The sequence below is a fragment of the Pavona decussata genome, unplaced genomic scaffold (assembly GCF_977016875.1).
Source record: "Pavona decussata unplaced genomic scaffold, jaPavDecu1.1 SCAFFOLD_11, whole genome shotgun sequence".
In the NCBI taxonomy this organism is placed as follows: Eukaryota; Metazoa; Cnidaria; class Anthozoa; order Scleractinia; family Agariciidae; genus Pavona; species Pavona decussata.
In genome coordinates this window covers 4,172,571-4,192,166 of record NW_028145434.1, presented here as the reverse complement: position 1 = coordinate 4,192,166, position 19,596 = coordinate 4,172,571, and the positions used below count along the sequence as shown (strand labels likewise).

Below are 19,596 nucleotides of genomic sequence, written 5' to 3'. Positions count from 1 at the left end.
CTTATCAGTGCGGTCCAAGTCAGTAATATTAAAGAAGCAGATTTAGAAACTTTCAAAGCAAACATTGGTAAGATCATTTCAGAAAATTACATGGCTTTGGCGATTACAAAAAGGGATCCGGTGCGTGGTGGCAGGAAGTTGATGTGCTTGTTCGTATCGACAGGATAAGGCTAATCTAAGCCTTGATTAGAACTGACTTTATAGAAATCCGAACACACATTTCGGTAAACTTTGCTACGATGTTAATTATATCAAGCCTACAGCTAGATGAAAATAGCTGGCAGCACTACAACACCGCAACTCACAATGCCTCAAGTTTCCAATTGCATGCCTTAGTGGCTTTGAAAAGAATTAAGAAGACGGTCTCCGGGAGGGACTATATACGAGTTGGGGAAGGATAACATTGACATTCTAACTCCTGATGAATATTTGGAACTTCCCTTTATCAACACAAAGCTGGTCCTGGTCATGGAAAGAAATAGATATCAACCCGCTACCAAAAGTATATGTGAAATTCTGATGATTTCAGAGGGATCCGTGTTACACCTGTCATCGCACGAACATTTAAAAGAGTAGTCTATAATACATTCACCAATGAACTGATATCAAGGCTTCCTTATGTCAGAATCACTTCGGATATCGGAAGCTGTATAGATGCTTTACTCAAGAAGATGCAATACAACATTCTGACTGCATTAGACAGGGCCAGCAACAAGACAGTACGGCTCTACCCGATAGTCTTCTTTAAAGCTTTCGACTTAGTATAGGGTGACCGCGACCGCTTAATAGAGGTGACCAGGTCAGGGTTACAATTTAAATAAGGGAAGTAATTTTTGGGCTCATGGCTCGTGTACGACGACCTGACTGACGTCATTAAGAAGAAATCCCAACGTAGGATCAGTAGGAACAGTAGGGATAAGAGGAACGTAGGATCAGTAGGAACTCAGGATCAGTAGGAACGTAGGATCAGTAGGAACACAGGATCAGTAGGAACTTAGGATCAGTGGGAACACAGGATCAGTAGGAGATAGCAAGGGGTGACAGGCCAGCACGACTTCTAACAATGGAAACATTTTTGATGTGTGACCTCTTTATATTTTCGCTCTGACAAGCATGTCATTTAGAGATTTTCCTTTTTTAAAGGAAATTAGTGGTGGCTCTTTGAAGATTTCTCGTAATAAAGGCTGGTTTTGTACTAAGTGCCATTTTCCCATTAAAACATGTTTGAGGTTGGGCACTGATGGTTGATATTGTGTTACAAAAGGCAATATTGGTTTGGGGGTGTTGTCTTTTTGCTTCAATGCCGATGACCTTTCTGTAAATTTGACATCTGATAAAATTTTTTCAATCAGATTATTTCGGTAGCCTCTAGCAAGGAGTCGTGATTTAAATTTTTCAATATTATCCTCAAATGTTGTTTTTGAGGAGTTTGTTCGTAGGAGTCTTAGGGCTTCGCCCTTGACAAATCCTTTTTTGACTCCTGGTGGGTGGCTAGAGGAGAAATGCGTGTATTGAAAGGTTTCAGTAGGCTTGAAATGTGTTTTAATATCCAGTATGGATTGATGATGGAATCGGTTGCCTTTGTAAACAACTGTATCCAGAAATGTAGTCTCAGCATTTGAGATTTCAGCGGTAAATTTGATTGTTGGATGATATGAGTTTGCTTGTTCAGTGAACAGTTCTATATCGTGTTTACCAGTGTCCCACAGAGAAAAAATATCGTCAATGTAACGTTTCCAAACTGTAGGTTTTACGACGCTTTGACTAACAATTTGTGTTTCAATGTCGGCCATAAAAATGTTTGCAAAAGCAACGGCCATTTTTGTACCCATGGCTGTACCATGGATTTGGAGGAAGTTCTTTCCATTGAATTGGAAAGAATTTTCTTTCCTCCTCGTGTGGTATATTTGTATATAGGCTTGTAACGTCCATTGATACAAGGAATGTATTCTTGTTGACTTTCGTTTTTTCAACAAAATTGATAAAGTCTGTAGTGTCTTTAAGATAAGACGCTTGTGTTTTAGAAATAGGCTGAAGTAATGTGTCAACAAATGATGATATTCCTTTCTGTAGGCCCGTCACAGCCTGATATGATTGGTCTACCTACCAAAGTAGGTTTGTGTATCTTTGTAAGGGTGTAGAATTCGGGTATTCGTGGCGGAGTTGGTGTTTGCAGAAGCCATTTTCTAGTCATGTCGTCTATGTAGTTGCCATGGTGTAGTTCTGATATCAAGCGGGACACTTTTATTTGTGTCTGTGTGACCATGGGATTGTTAAGAGGTCTGTAATTATTTAAGTCATTGATTTGGACTTGACCTTCTTGTATTTTATCTTGTTTGTCCATGACAACAAGTGTGCTTCCTTTGTCCGCTTTTTTTAAATTTAGGTCGTTGCCACGCTTGATAGCGTTTAGCTACGTTCCTACTGATCCTACGCCTTTCGTCTTTCGTCGGCCTTTCTTCTTAATGACGTCAGTCAGGTCTCTTAATGACGTCAGTCAGGTCGTCGTACACGAGCCATGAGCCAATTTTTGGGACTTTGACAACTGACCGCTTAATAGAGGGTGACCGCTTAATACGGTGCCGCTTAATGCAGGTTCGACTGTATATCTATCCATGATGTTATCTTCCGGTAAAACTGTTTGTTTACAAAAAATATCAAGACAAACTGTGTGAAGCTAATAATTTGCAAAATTAGGGGACTACTTCTTAAAGCAATTGTGCTTTCCAGAACAATTTATGGTCTCCCGGCCAGTATATGGTGCAAATAAACATGATTTAAATATGTTACAATGCTTTTTAAGCTTCTCAGATTATTAATGCTCCATGAAGGCAAAACAAAAGAAATCACCATAGTGTAGGAGGTCGACTTAATTATCATTAAATTTGGTGAACTTTTCCTGTTGAAGAAGTACTAATGATTTGAGAAGCTAATCAAACAATCATAAGAATGTTTCATTCGATTTCCAAAAGAGAGGAGCGGGTTGGAAAAGCAAGGTGGTTTTCAGTTTTTTTTAATAATTAACCAACTTGGAGGTAATAATAATAATAACAATAATAATAATTATAATAATTATAATTTTTTTTTACTTCTCTCTTAACCGTTATGGAAAAAAAATTAACCGTTAGCCGTAAAAAAGCCAAACGTTTAGCCGTTAACCGTAAAAGCCACTACCCTGAGAAAGCCACTGAGATCCTAATATTAATATATTGTAACATCGTGCATCAGTCAATATTGATAGTTTTGCCAACTTCCTGAAATACTTCAAATTGTTCTAAGCTATTAATATTGTTGGTTATCCTTTCTGACAATTAAGTTTTTACATCATTAAGTTACTAATGATACCGATTTGCGTCATCAGGATAAGTACATGAAAGCTTTAAAAGGAACTGCACCTAATAATAACAGCTCATCACTTTCAAAACTGTGTGCATTTTCCTCCACAAGAGTGTATAATTTTTGGACGGTGTCTGGGCTTATTAGAAATCAGTTTGGACATTTCCAAATCAAACATAATATTATGATGGTGTTTTTTATTGTTCCTCGATATCTTCGATTTGTGTCAGTGATTATTAAGATTATCAGGACGTTTGCTCAGTTGATTGCAAGACTTTTTCACGAGACGTTGAAAGGAGATGCACAGAAAGGAGCCGCCGAACGATACTGTCTCTGCTGCAATGAAGGTATGTATAACACAGCTAACAAATGAGGGGCGGATTGCACCCATGCCAATACATTTCACTTCATTTGTAAGCGTTTTATGCTTTTTATGTTTGTAACTTCAAAGCATTTGAAGTAAATTAAAACCTTTTTCAGTGTCATTCGTTATGCCTACGGATCTTTGAAAATACTTTGGGGTCTATCAGGCGTTAAAAAAGTTGAAAAGTTGGGCTTTTGCGATGCGATTTCTTCTATCTTTTTGATTTTGCCCGCAACGGCCGGAATGTCATAGTGAGCTGCTGCGGACCGACATAAATTTGTCCACTTATGGGTTAGAGACTGTTGTGAGTGTTTTGTTTACAAATACACGCACGCGCTGGCCGTACAATGAACGAGAAATTTTCAATACTGCACGAGGCCTTCTTAGGCCGAGTGCAGTATCGAAAATTTTGAGCTTATTGTGCAGTCTGCGAGTGCGTGTATTTTTAAACAAGACACGAACTAACAGTCTCTAACCCTTTTAATATACTATCTGAGTTCACTGCACGCGATACACGTTAAAGGGAAAACATAAAACGATAACAGTTATTATGACAAGACAATTTTAACAAATAAAAAATCCGTACTAAATAAGTGCAGGTGCATTTCAATAATAAGCAAATTACAATGCACAAATGCCCTTTAATGCTCCCAACCCATGAGAAATAAGAACACAACAATGATATGTGGGGTAAGGGGTTGGGAATGAAGTACTCCAATAGCAGGCCAGTGGAACTAAATGCCATCAATAACTGAATCACTAATCTGGCTTGGTAAGGGGGGTCAAAGCCCCCTCCTCTCCGGGGATGCAGGTCACAAACCCCTGGGAGAGGTTCCTAATCCTCTTCGGGGCTGCAGTCACAATACCCCAAAAGAGGTCCTTACTCCCTTTCAGGGCTGCAGGTCACAATACCCTGAAAAGGTCCCTACTCCCCCTCAGGGCTGCAGGTCACAATACCCTGAGAGAGGTTCCTAGTCCTAAGGGAGTTTTCCTAATCCTCTTCGGGGCTGCAGTCACAATACCCCGAAAGAGGTCCTTACTCCCTTTCAGGGCTGCAGGTCACAATACCCTGAAAAGGTCCCTACTCCCCCTCAGGGCTGCAGGTCACAATACCCTGAGAGAGGTTCCTAGTCCTAAGGGAGTTTAGACTCATGGTTACCATGGTAACCCATCAATTCTGTGAGTCTATGGGGCCAAGAGTGCCTGTAAGGGAGCACTTCATCCCAGCCCAAAGTTTATTTGTGTATTTTGATTAGACAAATCTAAATTGTAGACTAACTCCTTACTACAATTATGTAGTCCTTGGGATTAGACAAGGCTAATCAGTTCATTCAGTGTCTTTGATGCATATAAACTGCATAAAATTAATACCAACAGCATTGGTTGCTAACAGTAACAAAAATAGCTCATAACTGGAACGTTTCATATAAAGAGATATCAATACATATTGCTGTGTATCTGAAAATTGGAAACATGTACATGGGCTGTACATAGGAAAGCTAGTCAATGATCCCGTAACGTGGGGGCCAAGGCCCAGCTTAGCAGCTTAAGTAAGATATATTATAACTATTCATAAATTCATAGGCATTGGGTAATACTAGGGTTAATTTGTGTGTGACATGCTTAAACCATAGGGTGGGGGGGAGGGAAAAAACACGTCGTAGAACAAGACAACTACAGTTTGCTAGCTCGCAGCGAAGGAATGAATGAACACAGAACTCGTGCTCGATGTCTGAGGATTGATTGACAGTGAAATACCAGCCGATTCTGATTGGCTCAGCGTACAGTTTGCGTTACTAATGCATGTGATCCCGATAAACTTTGGACTGTGAAACCCTACCCCCCTACCTTAAAGCATGTCACACAACCAGCACGTAATCTCTCATGGTTGTCCCATTAACTTAAATTTATGAGGACATAAATTGGTCTGTACACAAGCTTAGTTATGTTCAATAGCTATAAAAATTGGAAACTACAGTCGGCAAGAAGCCTGTCGACTGTTCAAAGCAATTGTCAATCACTTTTCTTTGTGACGTTATACGTGAACGCAAAATTACAGTTTTCAAATTTTGCATTCCCAAAGTCGACAAATTTGGGCGAGCTTGTTGTAGTTACGAACATGTTTTGGTACGTTATTTCATTTCTATTGCTGTGCTCTATCTGCTGTGTTGGTTTTGTCGCCAATGCCGTCGAAGCAACTAGTGCCGCCAAAATTTCAGGACATTGTTTTTGTTGTTGTAGCGTTTGTCGTCCACAGTACATTTTCACGCTTCCTCGTTTCTATGGCCAGACACTTGCACGATGCTCAGGAATTCCTGCTCTATCTAACAATGTCACTGAAGTCGCTCTTATACAATGGTTTCGGTATAAACTTGGTTTAGGTTTGCTGCTTTTGATATTTCTTTCATCATGTTTCCTAAACTGTTCACTCCGAGCGGCGCTCTGTCAAACCACATTTCATCGCTAGCACAGAATTTTCTTTTCGGCCTCTGAAATAGTGCCCCTTCACCTGGATTAAGAACCTGAATTAACATTTTTAGGAACTGAACTGGACAATTTGTCACTGAGCCCGCCAGGACGATTTTTAGTTTTTTCTTGCTCGGCCATTTAAACATATTCCACTTCACTTGCGTCTTTCTTGTAAACAAAACTATTTTTTGTCAATCTCTGTTGGTTTTCTCGACCTCTTCGGCAGAAATACAGGTTTATGTGAAAGCAATTTACCCTTAGTAACGAAATAGGCGAATCGCCAGCGAAAACACCGCTTTCGTAGCATTTTTGTATGTCCTCGGGCTGAATGCTAGCATGATGTTTGACTTTAGACGTACGTCCACTTTCCTTAATTTTTTTCAGTTTCGCATTCAAGGACTTGTTTGCCGTTTAGAAAATCGGATCAGTTATAATAAAAAATGTCTTTCCAACTGTTTCTGAAGTCAAGTAACGGTTGATTCCTGCTCTTATTGCTACATGAGCTGAACGGCTGTAGTCCTTTCCTTCGTCTTGTTTTAGTTCTTGTTAAAACTTACTCAGTCGCTCGGCCAATATTTCTGCACTCAAGTTCCCCAATTCTTCAGACGGTTATCTCAGTTGCAGCCATTCTAGATAGTAGCGAAAAGAAAAACTGTAATTTTACTACAAATTCATTCAGCTTTTTAAGGTTCTTTTTTAAAAGTTTACGCCTCAGAAAGCCCGATTTCTCGGAATCACCTGTTTTTCGCAAACGACAAATAAGTTTTACAGAAAAGCACAGACAAAATTTCAGTTGTTTTGTTGCACTTTTACCTTTAAAAATGGAATCACTCCAGGCTGTTTGTCTCTTGGTGCTCGTTGGAATCGAGTCACTGATGATATGAGGGATTTCCTCTTCTCCAACCTGTGCAAATCTCGAAGCCATTTGCAATAACGCACGTTCATGAGTTATCGCCAACACTGCACTTTCTGAATGTGGTGTCGTGACGTAAATGAAAATCACGTGATCGATTTTAACCAATGGGCGCGCGAATATTTTGATAGAGAACACAGATTGTATATTAAAAACTGATAAACAACTACTCTACCAAATTTTGTCTAGTGTCACAACTTGCTTGGTTATGTACGCATTAAACATTCGATTTCGTAGAATCATGTGGCCATTTGCATTGGATATGATCACATCATTCGAAAGGAGGGTTTACTAGAGATGAGTGTGTCCAGAAGGAAGCCAGTGGTCGTAAGGGTACTGAACGTGATATTAGAGAGTCAGGATGACTAATATCTATACAGCAATGTATATGTGCATACAGCCTTATCATAGTAAAGGGCTTAATATCGTTTAGTGACAGGACTGCATCCCAAACTCTCATATAATGAAAAATCAGGAAATTAATCAATTACCAATCATATGAACGATCTGCGACCGTGAATGAATCAGTCTTACTCGAGTGTCTGATCAACCGTTTGAACATTTCAGCCCTTAAAAGACTTTATGTGTGAAGTACCACCCGAGGTAGCTTTCAGTCAGCCACCATCCCTGTAAATAGAGTAGATTAAGTGATAAAATGGAACAGGTTATGCCGGACAGCGAAATTTTGCGTTCAATTGACAACTTTCACTTAGTGGTAAGCTTCAATCCACACAGCACTTTTAAAAATTATCGTAACGTGAGCTTGAGCTGTCTTCGTTTAAAGCGAATAATTAGGAGACTTTTTACTTTTGACCTTACGTGAAAAGGGCTTATATATCGTGCTCACCAGTTTTGAGATACCATGTTGCTTTTTTCATCAGTCGTAAACTGTCAGCACTTCCCAGCTACAGGAACAGGTCACGTGATGAAAAAGAAAGAACCTGTTGAACACCGCGAAGGTAAGGAGTTGAAATCTGAAAAATCTGAATCTAGGATCTGAAATCTCAAATCTTCTGCATTGAATGCAACAATTAGCTTCAGTAAAATGGAATTTTTTAATTTACTCAAGAGCCATTTGATTGCCATTCCCTTGCTCTCACCCTGCATGTTGCCCGGTAATGCCGACATGCAGTTTCTCCTTACAATGTCAAGATTTTATTAAGTCAATGTGTCATTCAGAGGATAAACCAAATCATCCACTTGCTGCATTAATTAACGAGAAACGATGTTTAATCAGAGAATGAATTAATAAGGCCAAACTCGCACTATGCATGTTTTCCCCTCTTTTTTTCAGACAGGTTTCCCATTCGGTGTACGGATGATAACTGATGACACCACCAAAGAAGGGTTGACTGAGGAAATTAAAGCAGTGGCTGTCATTAGTGACCAAGATTTCATATTACGTATTCTTTTTCACCTATTTTAATTTCGTGTACATCTGTTGGATTGCCATGAACTTAACTTGAATATAACTATTTTCAGTAAAGTTTTCTGTTCTATTGTTACCGAGGAAGTTAAATGATTGCAGAATAGCCGAAATAAAAGTTGTTTTAAATTAACAGATCATCAATCTTCCTTTGTATTGAGAGCCATTTATTAGGAGAAATCCGATATAACCTCCATCTTTTAATTACCTAGACAATAATGCTCTATATTTGCTATGGACCAGTGCTACAGTGCTGATGCTGCCATAAATGAGTACACATTTCGTCTCATCTTTACTGGTGAATCTTTCGTCTTAAGTGCACATGAAAATCATCCCATTTTCACGGATAATTCTTAAAAGCTAGGATTTTACTTCAAGGAAATTGTTTAACATCATCTACTCATATGATATTAGTCAATTTCAACTACCCACAAACTCAAATCCTTTTTACTTTTCACTTTGTGGATATTTAGGGAACTGGCCATAACAAGTTGGTTCAAAAAGGACCCCTGACCTTGTCTGGGGTAAGGGGTTATCAAAGACACCTTCTATCTAATGAACCGGCATTACCAACAAAATGTTATTGGTATGTTAAAATTTGAGTTGACACAGCAATATTCAGCTAGCAAGAGTCAGCATTGGTAGATAAAAAAGAAAAGTGAGGTTTGAATTGAATCTCATTGTCCTTTTTTTTTTATTATTGTTGGATAGAGGGGTGGCTATGCAATAAAGACACCATCTTTAGAGGTTGAAGAAGGGGGATAGAGAAAGAGGCCACCATCTATTTTGTGCTTTGGTGGATTCTGATTGAATATAGTAGTTTTCACCACTTCCCTTATGTGTTTATTGTGTTGGCTGTACACCTTTTTAGTTTTCATTGCAGTCGCCAATCTCTAATTCGATATATTATTTTTATTGTTATTAATGTTTAATCCAGAAGCTGTTTAAGATCAATCTGTGACAGAACTTTGTAGTTTAATGTTAATAAAACAGATAAATCAGTTTTCCAGTCTCGGATCTGTACCTCTTGGAACTATCTTGACTTCTCCTGGGCTTGAGGCCCACCTTCTTCCAACTCCATTGTCAAACTATAGAGGATGTTATGTTGCACCGGGGTTGACGGTGAAAACGAAGTGATGCCCCTACTAAAATGGTTTTACCAGCAAATAAGATTGGTTCTCATTGGAGTGGAAATGGACTCTATCGCCCACAGATTTCGCATTGATCAAATCAAACTACCTACAGCCTTGCACGTGCTAGATGGGTAGTTGTCACCTAAATGCTGCACTAAGAAACAGCAATATCCAATCGGCAAAGTTCAATCCATATAGCCTATGTGTCGAGTACAGTCCCGAAAGAAGCTTTCTTTAACAAACATCGTCGCTTCACCCAAGGACATTTTGTATTACCCGTCCACAAACCCATTGAATCTGGGCCAAAGTAAGGAAATACTTAATCTGCATTTTCTAAAAGCTATTTGTCCTATTTAAGACGTGCAAATGTGTGCCTATAGGTGGTTTGCATTGCCGCCATGTTGGTGGACAAAACAAAAGAAAATTTGCTCACATCAGTTTGCATAAAAATGGCAGTTAACTCCTAGAGAAGAAAAATCTTATTGTTCCCGTCCACCAACATGGCCGCCATGAGGTCACATGCAAACCAACAATATTGTAACATTGAAGGGCAATTATCAACATCTACCCATAAAAAGGTCTGGATAGCAGTAGGCAGGTTAAAAGTTTAAGAACAACGACAACAGTTTCGATTTTTGAAAAAAATGTTAAGACAGCAGAAGAGGTGTCGAAACGTGTTTTCAAAACTATTGTCGTTTTTCTTAAACATTTTACCATAAAAATGAGACATAATAATTTAAGGCATAGTCTACCGCTTTCTCGAAGACGGAATACTTAAGTCTAAATATCAGACACCAAAATAGTCATTAACAGACTGTTTATAGTGAAAGGCACTTTTTATAAAAAGACCCGCCACACAGACAGGAAATGTTCCGCGTTGTGGCGGAGATGAGAAGGAGAACTTAAATCTTGGCCAATGTCAAACGGCGGTAGTCCAGACGTACTCATACCTCCGTCCATGCTCTAATACACGATAACTGTAGCGAAGTATTTTACACTCTCATCCGCGTCGCATCTGACTGACAGATTTTCCTTCCGCGACGCGTATTTATACCCCTACGTAATGACGGGGACTGTCGTTTAGTGAGCCTATTGTTTTCCTGTATTTATTTCATGTGTTACGTACGTTTGCAAGCTCAATTAATAGTTATCTACTGTCCTCGTGCATGACGTCAGAAGTATCTTCTAATCTGTAATTTGTCGCCTCTTGAGCTTTAAATCTAATTATATTGCAAATTCATTCGAGCGGACTATAAAAAGCCCGCCTTATGCCTTTGACAAAAATATATTTCAATATAAGAAAATGATTAGCTTTATAAGATTCCGCAAGTAATAATGACTAATTGCCTGCGACAGCAGCAAGATGCTCTTCAGTCTTTTGTTTCACCCCTCAAGAACCAGACGTCTGGCCTCCCATCATTGTCCCATGCTATGACTAGTCGACGGGTACAGAGCAATTTAATAGTATTTACGGGTCGACAACCATGCACGCAAGAAAAACAACATTTTCTCTAAAAGACGGTGTGCACCGTAAAGTAGGCATATAAATATGCATTACGGAACAAACACTGTCAGCCAGATACAGTGAGGGTGAGACTTCAACATTCAAAGTCGCCAGCCTCGCCAGCCAAAATTCCATTTGGTTCAAATACTTCTCCAGCCCACTCTTTTTCCAACCTTTGGCTATTTTCAGAATATCCTGCTTTCCCACATTTTGGCTTCGTAGAGTTTTTCAATGTCTCTAATCAACGGTTAGACAGGTTTGTTTAAGAGTTCAGCATTTTGGCCACCCAGCTAGACGTCGACTGGGAAATTATGGTCATCTAAGACAGCAGCAAGATGCTCTTCAGTGTTTTGTTTCACCCCCCAAGAACCAGACGTCTGGTCTCCCATCATTGTCCCATGCCATGACTAGTCGACGGGTACAGAGCAATTTAAGAGTAGTTACGGGTCGACAGCCATGCACGCAAAGAAAACTTAGAAAAACAACAGTTTTACAAAAAAGTGTGCACCGTAGCGTAGGCATATATAAATATGCATTGCGGAACAAACACTGCCAGTCAGATACAGCGAGGGTGAGACTTCGAACTTTTAAACGTCACTGGCCAAAATTTCACTTGCTTCAAGTTCTTCTTCGGCCCACTTTTAATTTTTTTTCCAAACTTAGAGATTTTCATAATGTCCTGCTTTCCCACCATTTGGCTTCGCAGAGTTCTTCAATATTTCTTAACAACGGCTAGACAGGTTTTCTTGACAGTTCAGCATTTTGGCCACCCAGCTAGACGTCGACTGGGAAATGATGATTTCAATCAAGTGCGCTTAGTACAATGCTCTGTCGAAGGTAGGTGAAAACTATTTGATATTCTAATTTTTCCAGCTATATCACTAGTGATATTTTCGACATTATCAGGCTTGCGCCACTAGTGCAAGACAGACTCGTGATTCAGGCAGCGTGTTGGCCTCCATCATTTTCGTAATGTAGGGATTGTCTAATTTCCTTTGCATTTTTTTCCTTCAGTGATTTTTTTTTTTTCCTTTCCTTCAACTTTTTTGTTCCTCAATAAGCGAGGGAAGAACTTGATGTTCGAGATCGAGAATGACAACGGGAAAAGATCTTTTATTTGAATTTTTATTTCTAGTACCAGTTTTGAACAATATAACATTCCCAGTGATCCCAAGGAAGTTTCCAATGAGAATCAGCCACTATGATGTCAGATTGAGCGCAAAGCAGCGATGATGGTGCTTTGATTAACTGTCTGATGGCATAAGCGACCAAATGAGGCAGGTTTACCAGCTTCATCAGTTAAATTTTCATCGCTATACAAGTCGTCGCCACTTCCAAATCAGCCCATGCGTCGCCGTTACCCCTTGCAAACCTCAACGCCCAATTCCTTGCAAATCAGCGCCGGTGTTATCGTCATAGCTTGTTTTTGTTTTTGTTTTTTTGTTTTGTTTTGTTTTTTTTTTTTGTTTTTTTTTTTACTTTTTAGCAACATTGCTTTGGTGGGAGAGGGTGGAAGGCCCTTTGGAGAGATAGTGTTTGAAGATTTTCAAACCAATTGCGGTCTAGTCAGTTCTAGGCTTTCAGATAGCGGGAAGCGGGGTGAAGAAAATTGCGATGCTTGAGAATAACAAAGTCTCCGTCTTCTCCTTTAAATTCGCTAACATATGGCATGCAATTTTTTCATGCAACTCCTCTCACTATCTAAACGTTGGGAACTAGAGGCTAAACACGGTCCAGATGTTGGCTTTACACCTTTTATAAAATTCGCTTGATGGTTATCGAAAGTAGAATTTATAAACATCGTTTCCTTCGTTTCATTCTTTCTTTCTTCTCCTAGCTGTGTATCATGATCCCAATCTGTCTATACAAACTTACCTTCTCAAACTCATCATGAGAAAACAAAGAAAATCACTACTGTGACCGTGGTTTGGACATGTGCTCTTACTTAGCATAACATTTTGCCAACTTTAGCCTTGAATTTGTCCAAGAATTATTGATCATTTGAGAAGCCATATCAAACAATCGAAAGTGTGTTTCATCAGTTATCCAAACACCACAAAGTCTTTTATTAAAAAAATCGGCTACGCCTCGTTTTTTCAACCTACTTCTCAGTGTTTGGATATCTGATGAAACACGCTTTCTTGTGTTTGATACATTACATCCAATAGGGAACCTGTTCAACACTGAGGAATCCGATATTGAAGAAAAAAGCTAAATAACTCGGTTTAAAATTAAAGGTAACTCTGACTCTTCTTTCGTGCCTAACAACCTTCTTGCCTCCGCTCAACTGAAAAACGTACAAAAATATCGTCTGTTCTGCAAGCTAAAGCGCGCTGCACGTCTTAATGTTTCTTGCATTCCGAGTTACCGATGATTTCACGCCCTGCAATTATGCTGTTCCCGGAAGTGTCGTGAAAGCTTTTAATTTCAAACCAAGTTTCCTAAAATGGCATAATTGCAGGCCGTGAAATCATTGGTAAGGAATTCTGTGAGAAATTGTTATTAACATGCAGTGCACTATCAACAGTCTTGGATGTACTGACATGTGAGGTTGTTAGGCACGAAAAGAGAGTCAGAGAGACTGAAGGCAAATGGCTTGAAATTCATTGTTAGCCGGAGCAACTCCAGATAGATAGATAGTTGTATTAAAATAAATCATTGCAGCTCCCGGGCTGGCTAAGAATGTGTTATTTCTCTGTTTCACGAAATGAACGTTTCTGCTGATGTTGCTGTTTTTGGTTCAGTTTGTTTGTTTGTTTGTTTGTTTTGTTGTTGTTGTTGTTGTTGTTGTTGTTGTTGTTGTTTTCTTTTCTTTTCGTCAACTGTTTCAAGAATACCAATAGCGTCCGCACAGTATCCGTCGGTTTCAATACTCAACAAGCTATGGTATAATCTCACTGATGGAGTTTCATGATACACTAACAGTCACGGACGTAATTAATATTTCTGAGGCCTCATATCATGCCACATACAGTGTACAAAATCAGAGGAAAATATGCAATTTATTAATTTACGCTATTTGTCTACTTTGGATGTGTGTGTATGCGTGTGGAGGGAGGGGATTTGTAATTAGTTTAGCTTCCTAAATTGCCCTGATGGTAAATCAGAGGCCCTGGTAGCAACGTAAATAAGTCATATAACTCTTTTAGTCTGTTTACTGATGTGAAACTCGGTCTTTAGTTGACAGCTGTCCTCAGTGCCCAGCCACAAGACCTCTAATCGAACCAGTTGAACACGACAACGATGGTAAGGCATAGAAATCAAAAAAGTATTTTCATTCAAATATTTGGCTCAGGAAAATAAAGCACAGACAGGTGAATTCACATAATGACAATAAAAAATAATGGCAAGCGCCATTCCTCTACAACAACTGCCAAAAGCAAACGCCATTCACTGATTATGAGTAAATTTGCCCTCTGTCCAGGAGCACCCAACAGGAACATTTAGCAAAATAGTTAGGGTCAGTTATTAAAAGACAGTTTAGACAGTGTTTAACACAACCACTTTCTAAGTCATTTTCAACTTTGCATCCCAGACTAGAAAGCTATTTACCTCAGTACTTAAAATAAACAATTTATAAACAGATTTGGAGGCCCACTGATTGTTTTAAGCCGCGGCCTAAGTTAGACTACGTTTAATAACTGGCCTCCGATATTCCTTGGTTTATTCAGTTGTCACCTTTAAACGACATGTTTGCGTAACCTAATACAGATTGTACTGTAGTGCTTAAGCTGAAAAGTTAAGTCACCGACAATTTTTAGGAACCGGAAATTTTTATTTCCCCGAATTTACTCACTGTTGTTGGTTCGACGAAAACGCTACTCGGCTTTTTTTTTTTTTTTTTTTTCATTTTTAACGACGCGCAGTCAACTTTCTTTTAATTTACGACTAAATCCAAATTTTTTAGGCGATTTAAGTCATCTGACGGGGATATCCACTGAACAGGAAAAGTTGTGTGCCTCCAGTCTGTTTGTCGTATCCCTGTAATTCAAAAAATTCGACTAGGGAACACATGAAGTTTAAAATAACTTGAATAACTGAAGAGAATGAACAGAAAAAGTCAAAGCCTTCAACGTTGTTGTTTCATTTAACCTTTCAGAAAGGCTTCCTATTCGGTGCAGTGAGGATAACTAACAAGAGTACCATGGACGGATTGCAGAAGGATGACCATTTAATTTACTCAGAGAACCTTTCAGTAGAACTAACAAAGATTCCAGATTATAAAGGAAAGAATAAACAAGCATAAGCTGTACGCCAAACTCCAAAATCAATAAACGCTTTCCAGAAAAGTGATCGCTTTTGCTTTTTTCTGATAAAGTTAAGTCTAGTGCGTAATCGATACAAGTTATAAAATCACTTCCTGCTGCTAGCTGATGGAAGGCTATTGATTAGTGTGCCTCGATTATGAATCCGGTTTATGGAAATGCAGGCCAGCAATCAATCTATCAGTATTGGTTACCATTGTACATTTGCTAGGGGTGTTTGTGAAAGCGGGCTATTTCCCCATATGTCACACAAATTTTCATCTATCATGTTCATTATTCGCCGTAATGCACGTATCAAACCGTTCATTTCAAGAACTATATTGCCTCTGAATCTGCGGTGTTTTCGTCCACCTGACCTTGTCGTCGCTTCCACCATTTACAGAATCGAATCTAAATTTCGGGGAACCCCGGACTTTACGATGGTTCAGTGAGCCGAACAGAGGAATTTGGAATGAACAGCCACTAAATCCATCACTTGCGCAAACCAGAAAGTTTCTAAGAAGTAGCTTTCTACAGCTTAAGCTAGTTGTTTAAACTCGAAAGGATAAGTCTTCCCTGGCTACTCGAGGGACTGATCCGGCACAACATTGAGGTACTAAACGTGCCATGATTTGTTACCGCTGGACAGATGAAGGTGGGTAAAGAAATACTCACTATGTGTTCAAAATATTTCTACTACTTCGAAACTTTTCTCAGTTTTTTCCTTGTTACTTCGCTATATCCGTCGAAATTGCCGATTCAACGTCTAACGTCGTGTATACTGAAAGTATGGCGTTAGTCGCATGAAAGCGCACCTGGAGAAATAGTGGAGAAATAGAAAATGGTTCAATGGTCTGCAAACGCAGACTTCAGTTCAGGGGGAAATGTTTGGTGGGTTTGCGCCGTCTGCATGGTTCGCCAAATCCTTTCCCTCTCTCAAGCCATAGTATATAACTTTTCTAAATTCTTTGTAGGAATAAAACCATAACCGTTTTCAGATTTGGAGACCCAAAAGCAGAGGTAAAAATCTATATTCGTTTTCGGACTAAAACGACTCAAAAATCATCCCTTCCCCCCCGGATTCAGGTCAGAGCCCAAGCTTATAATGCAACCGCGCTCCTATATTTGTTATCAGATCTAAAGTCTGGATACTGAAAGGGTATTCAATTAGACAATACTTTAAATGATGGTCAATCTAGATTTATGATTCGTTCATCAATCGATGCTAGATCTCTGTTTCAATGCCTGATTTGACTAAAGGAAGCGTTATTATATGAAGCGGATTTATTAACGCTAGACGCTTCATTTCGTTGTATTCCTTGTTTTCTCAAAAATCAAAGAGCAGAATGCATACGCTTCCCGCGGGTTGTTACGTCTTCAGTTAGGGAAAATGTCATCCCGCCATGACCACTTCGAAAATCAAATTCAAAGTGTGATCCATATCACTTCTGAGTAATTTTGTAATAATTAAGCAATCCAAACAGTTGAGAAATCCGAGATACTGACAGTCTCAGAGACTGTTCAGTGAGCCATGGTATCTCAAAGACGCACAAAAAGTTGAACAGCATGACGGTACTTGAATGATCCAGGAAATGTAGCAAATGAATGAGGCTGTTGAATGATCCAGGGAATCCCCTTGTAACAAACGTCTTATCCAATACATGTTACAGTCGAACCTGTATATAACAGCCCTGTATTAAGCGGCCACCCTCTATTAAGCGGCCAGTTTTTAAAGTCCCGATTTTTCGCGCATACAAACGCTGTATTTGTTACCTGTATTAGGCGGCCACCTCTATTAAGCGGCCGCGGCCACCCTGTAGCAGTCCCATGTTTGTCTTTGTTATTTTTACCTGTATTAAGCGGCCACCCATGAATGGAAACTAAGCCATATGCACAGTACCATGGATAACAGGAATTGTCGCTGGCAGTGCCGACAGTCAACGACTTGCTCTACAAACAAAAGTTTCAAATTCAGAGGCGCCAAACGCACGTGTCCCACTTGTTTAAGTCGCTGTGATTCTTACCCTATTCCTATTTTAACTTGAAGAATTTTATTATATATTGTGTTACTTTTAATTAGCAACGTTACCGTTATAACTCCACTTCGATCGTAACAACTATGAAATGACGGAATGAAACATTTTGTTGTGAACTGCAAGTCATGTAAGTACAGTACTGTACACGCGTACAAGAGTAGAGTATTGCACAGTGCTTTCACACAATGTTACGTATATTATACCATTAAGTTACAAGTTGGCACTGAACTTTGTTTAAAGTATTGATCTCTTGAAAGAGTGTTGATTGTCCTATTGTTTCCCTGCATGAAATGTTTTTGTATGATACACCATTTAAGTTGACATATTAGACCACACCCAGTAAGTATTTTTAGTGATCCTGTATAAAGCGGCCACCTGTATTAAGCGGCCAGTTCCTCAAGTCCCGAGGGTGGCCGTTATATACAGGTTCGACTGTACTACCGAATTTTCTAATCATTAATGAACGAAATATTATTTGTTTTGTTACTATTATTATTTTTCTCCATTACTTTACAGTAATCTTTTCAAGCTTGAACTGCATTTGTTTTGTTTAATTTGGTCGTTTGCTAGGCCAATATCTCTGACTTTGCCAAGTGTCCACTTCACACATTTGTTAGAATTGATCGATATCGATTTCGGGGATTTCCCGGATTCCTGTACAGCGCAAACGGGAATCTGCTGGATAAACAAAAGTCAAAACCTCAAACAAGGAAGCATTCCTATACGACGTACGCTAGTACAATAGTTGATGCCACCTTGGGTATGCGGCTTCACACATTTGTTAGAATTGATCGATATCGATTTCGGGGATTCCCGGATTCCTGTACAGCACAAACGGGAATCTGCTGGATAAACAAAAGTCAAAACCTCAAACAAGGAAGCATTCCTATACGACGTAGGCTAGTACTATAGTTGATCCCACCTTGGGTATGCGGCTTCACACATTTGTTAGAATTGATCGATATCGATTTCGGGGATTCCCGGATTCCTGTACAGCGCAAACGGGAATCTGCTGGATAAACAAAAGTCAAAACCTCAAACAAGGAAGCATTCCTATACGACGTAGGCTAGTACAATAGTTGATCCCACCTTGGGTATGCGGCTTCACACATTTGTGAGAATTGATCGATATCGATTTCGGGGATTCCCGGATTCCTGTACAGCGCAAACGGGAATCTGCTGGATAAACAAAAGTCAAAACCTCAAACAAGGAAGCATTCCTATACGACGTACGCTAGTACGATAGTTGATCCCACTTCGCTTCCAATTTAAAAGACTGCTCAACAGTATTCCACGGTCGTAAAAGTAGTGTTTGTGTTCAAAAACGTCTTATCCAATACACATCAGGCAAAGTCAGAGATATTGGCCTAGCATACGACCAAACAAAACAAATGATGTTCAAGCTTGAAAAGATTACTGTAGAGCAATGGAGAAAAATAATCATAGTAAAAAAAAACAAACAGTATTTCGTTCATTAATGATGATTAGAAAATTCGTGCACATCAGGGTAAGTAGAGAATTTATGTTTCAACATATCTGTGTAATATAGAACCTGTTTCTTCGCTACTAAAACCACCGACTTACATTTTATATTGCGTTAAATACTGTCAATGTTAAGACAGAATGTTTGTTGCATGGAAGTCGACTTGGAGAATCGCGAACCCTGTTATATCCAACTTGAAGGAAGGGAAGACTGTAGTCAGAGCCCAGGGTAACATTGCCTTGTTTTGTCATCAAGCTATTCAAAAAAATTAAATTGTGAAAATTCAAAACGGTTGACATCCGTTTGACGATCGAAACTCAAAATCTGCTCGATTGCGTGAGTGACTAAATAGAAAGTCGACAACAGGTAAAGCGGAAGTCATTATCTTTTGCGTAGTATTTCTTAACGCTGGAATTTGTTTTTCAAAGTATCATTGTCTTCTTGGAATTAGAGAGCAGCGATATGAGACCGACGTGTTGAAACTAGTGTAACCCACAAAAATTAAACGGTTCAAATGCAATATCCTTACGTTGCATTTTAAATATAATGAATTTTAATCACAAACGTATACAAATAATCATTTTGCAAATTACAGTTTATTTACAAACCAGCAGCCTCTGTCTTTACTTCGCCTGAGTTGAGCGTCTTTTTAATAGTGCGAGCTGGGAAGCCACTGGGTTTAAGGCAA

The 19,596-nt window shown here is 39.2% G+C and overlaps 2 protein-coding genes across 2 annotated transcripts; one reads left to right on the top strand and one right to left on the bottom strand.

Moving 5' to 3' along the window:
- Positions 1-40: 40 nt before the first annotated feature.
- On the bottom strand, positions 41-1,856 carry LOC146488311 (uncharacterized). The gene has a single exon (XM_085123361.1). The coding sequence runs from the start codon at positions 1,830-1,832 to the stop codon at positions 1,092-1,094; it is 741 nt and encodes a 246-aa protein (XP_084979487.1). The 5' UTR covers positions 1,833-1,856; the 3' UTR covers positions 41-1,091.
- A 1,514-nt stretch (positions 1,857-3,370) lies between these two features.
- Positions 3,371-9,521, top strand: LOC146488310 (uncharacterized). The gene is made up of 3 exons (XM_085123370.1): positions 3,371-3,683; positions 7,964-8,041; positions 8,377-9,521. The coding sequence occupies exons 1-3, from the start codon at positions 3,371-3,373 to the stop codon at positions 8,409-8,411; spliced, it is 426 nt and encodes a 141-aa protein (XP_084979496.1). The 3' UTR covers positions 8,412-9,521.
- The last annotated feature ends 10,075 nt before the right edge of the window (positions 9,522-19,596 follow it).

Coding starts and splice junctions, on each gene's coding strand:
- LOC146488310 (XM_085123370.1), top strand. CDS start 3,371: ATGAAAGCTTTAAAAGGAACTGCACCTAATAATAACAGCTCATCACTT. Junction 3,684..7,963: donor CTGTCTCTGCTGCAATGAAG/GTATGTATAACA, acceptor TTTTTTCATCAG/TCGTAAACTGTCAGCACTTC. Junction 8,042..8,376: donor ACCTGTTGAACACCGCGAAG/GTAAGGAGTTGA, acceptor TCTTTTTTTCAG/ACAGGTTTCCCATTCGGTGT.
- LOC146488311 (XM_085123361.1), bottom strand. CDS start 1,832: ATGGGTACAAAAATGGCCGTTGCTTTTGCAAACATTTTTATGGCCGAC.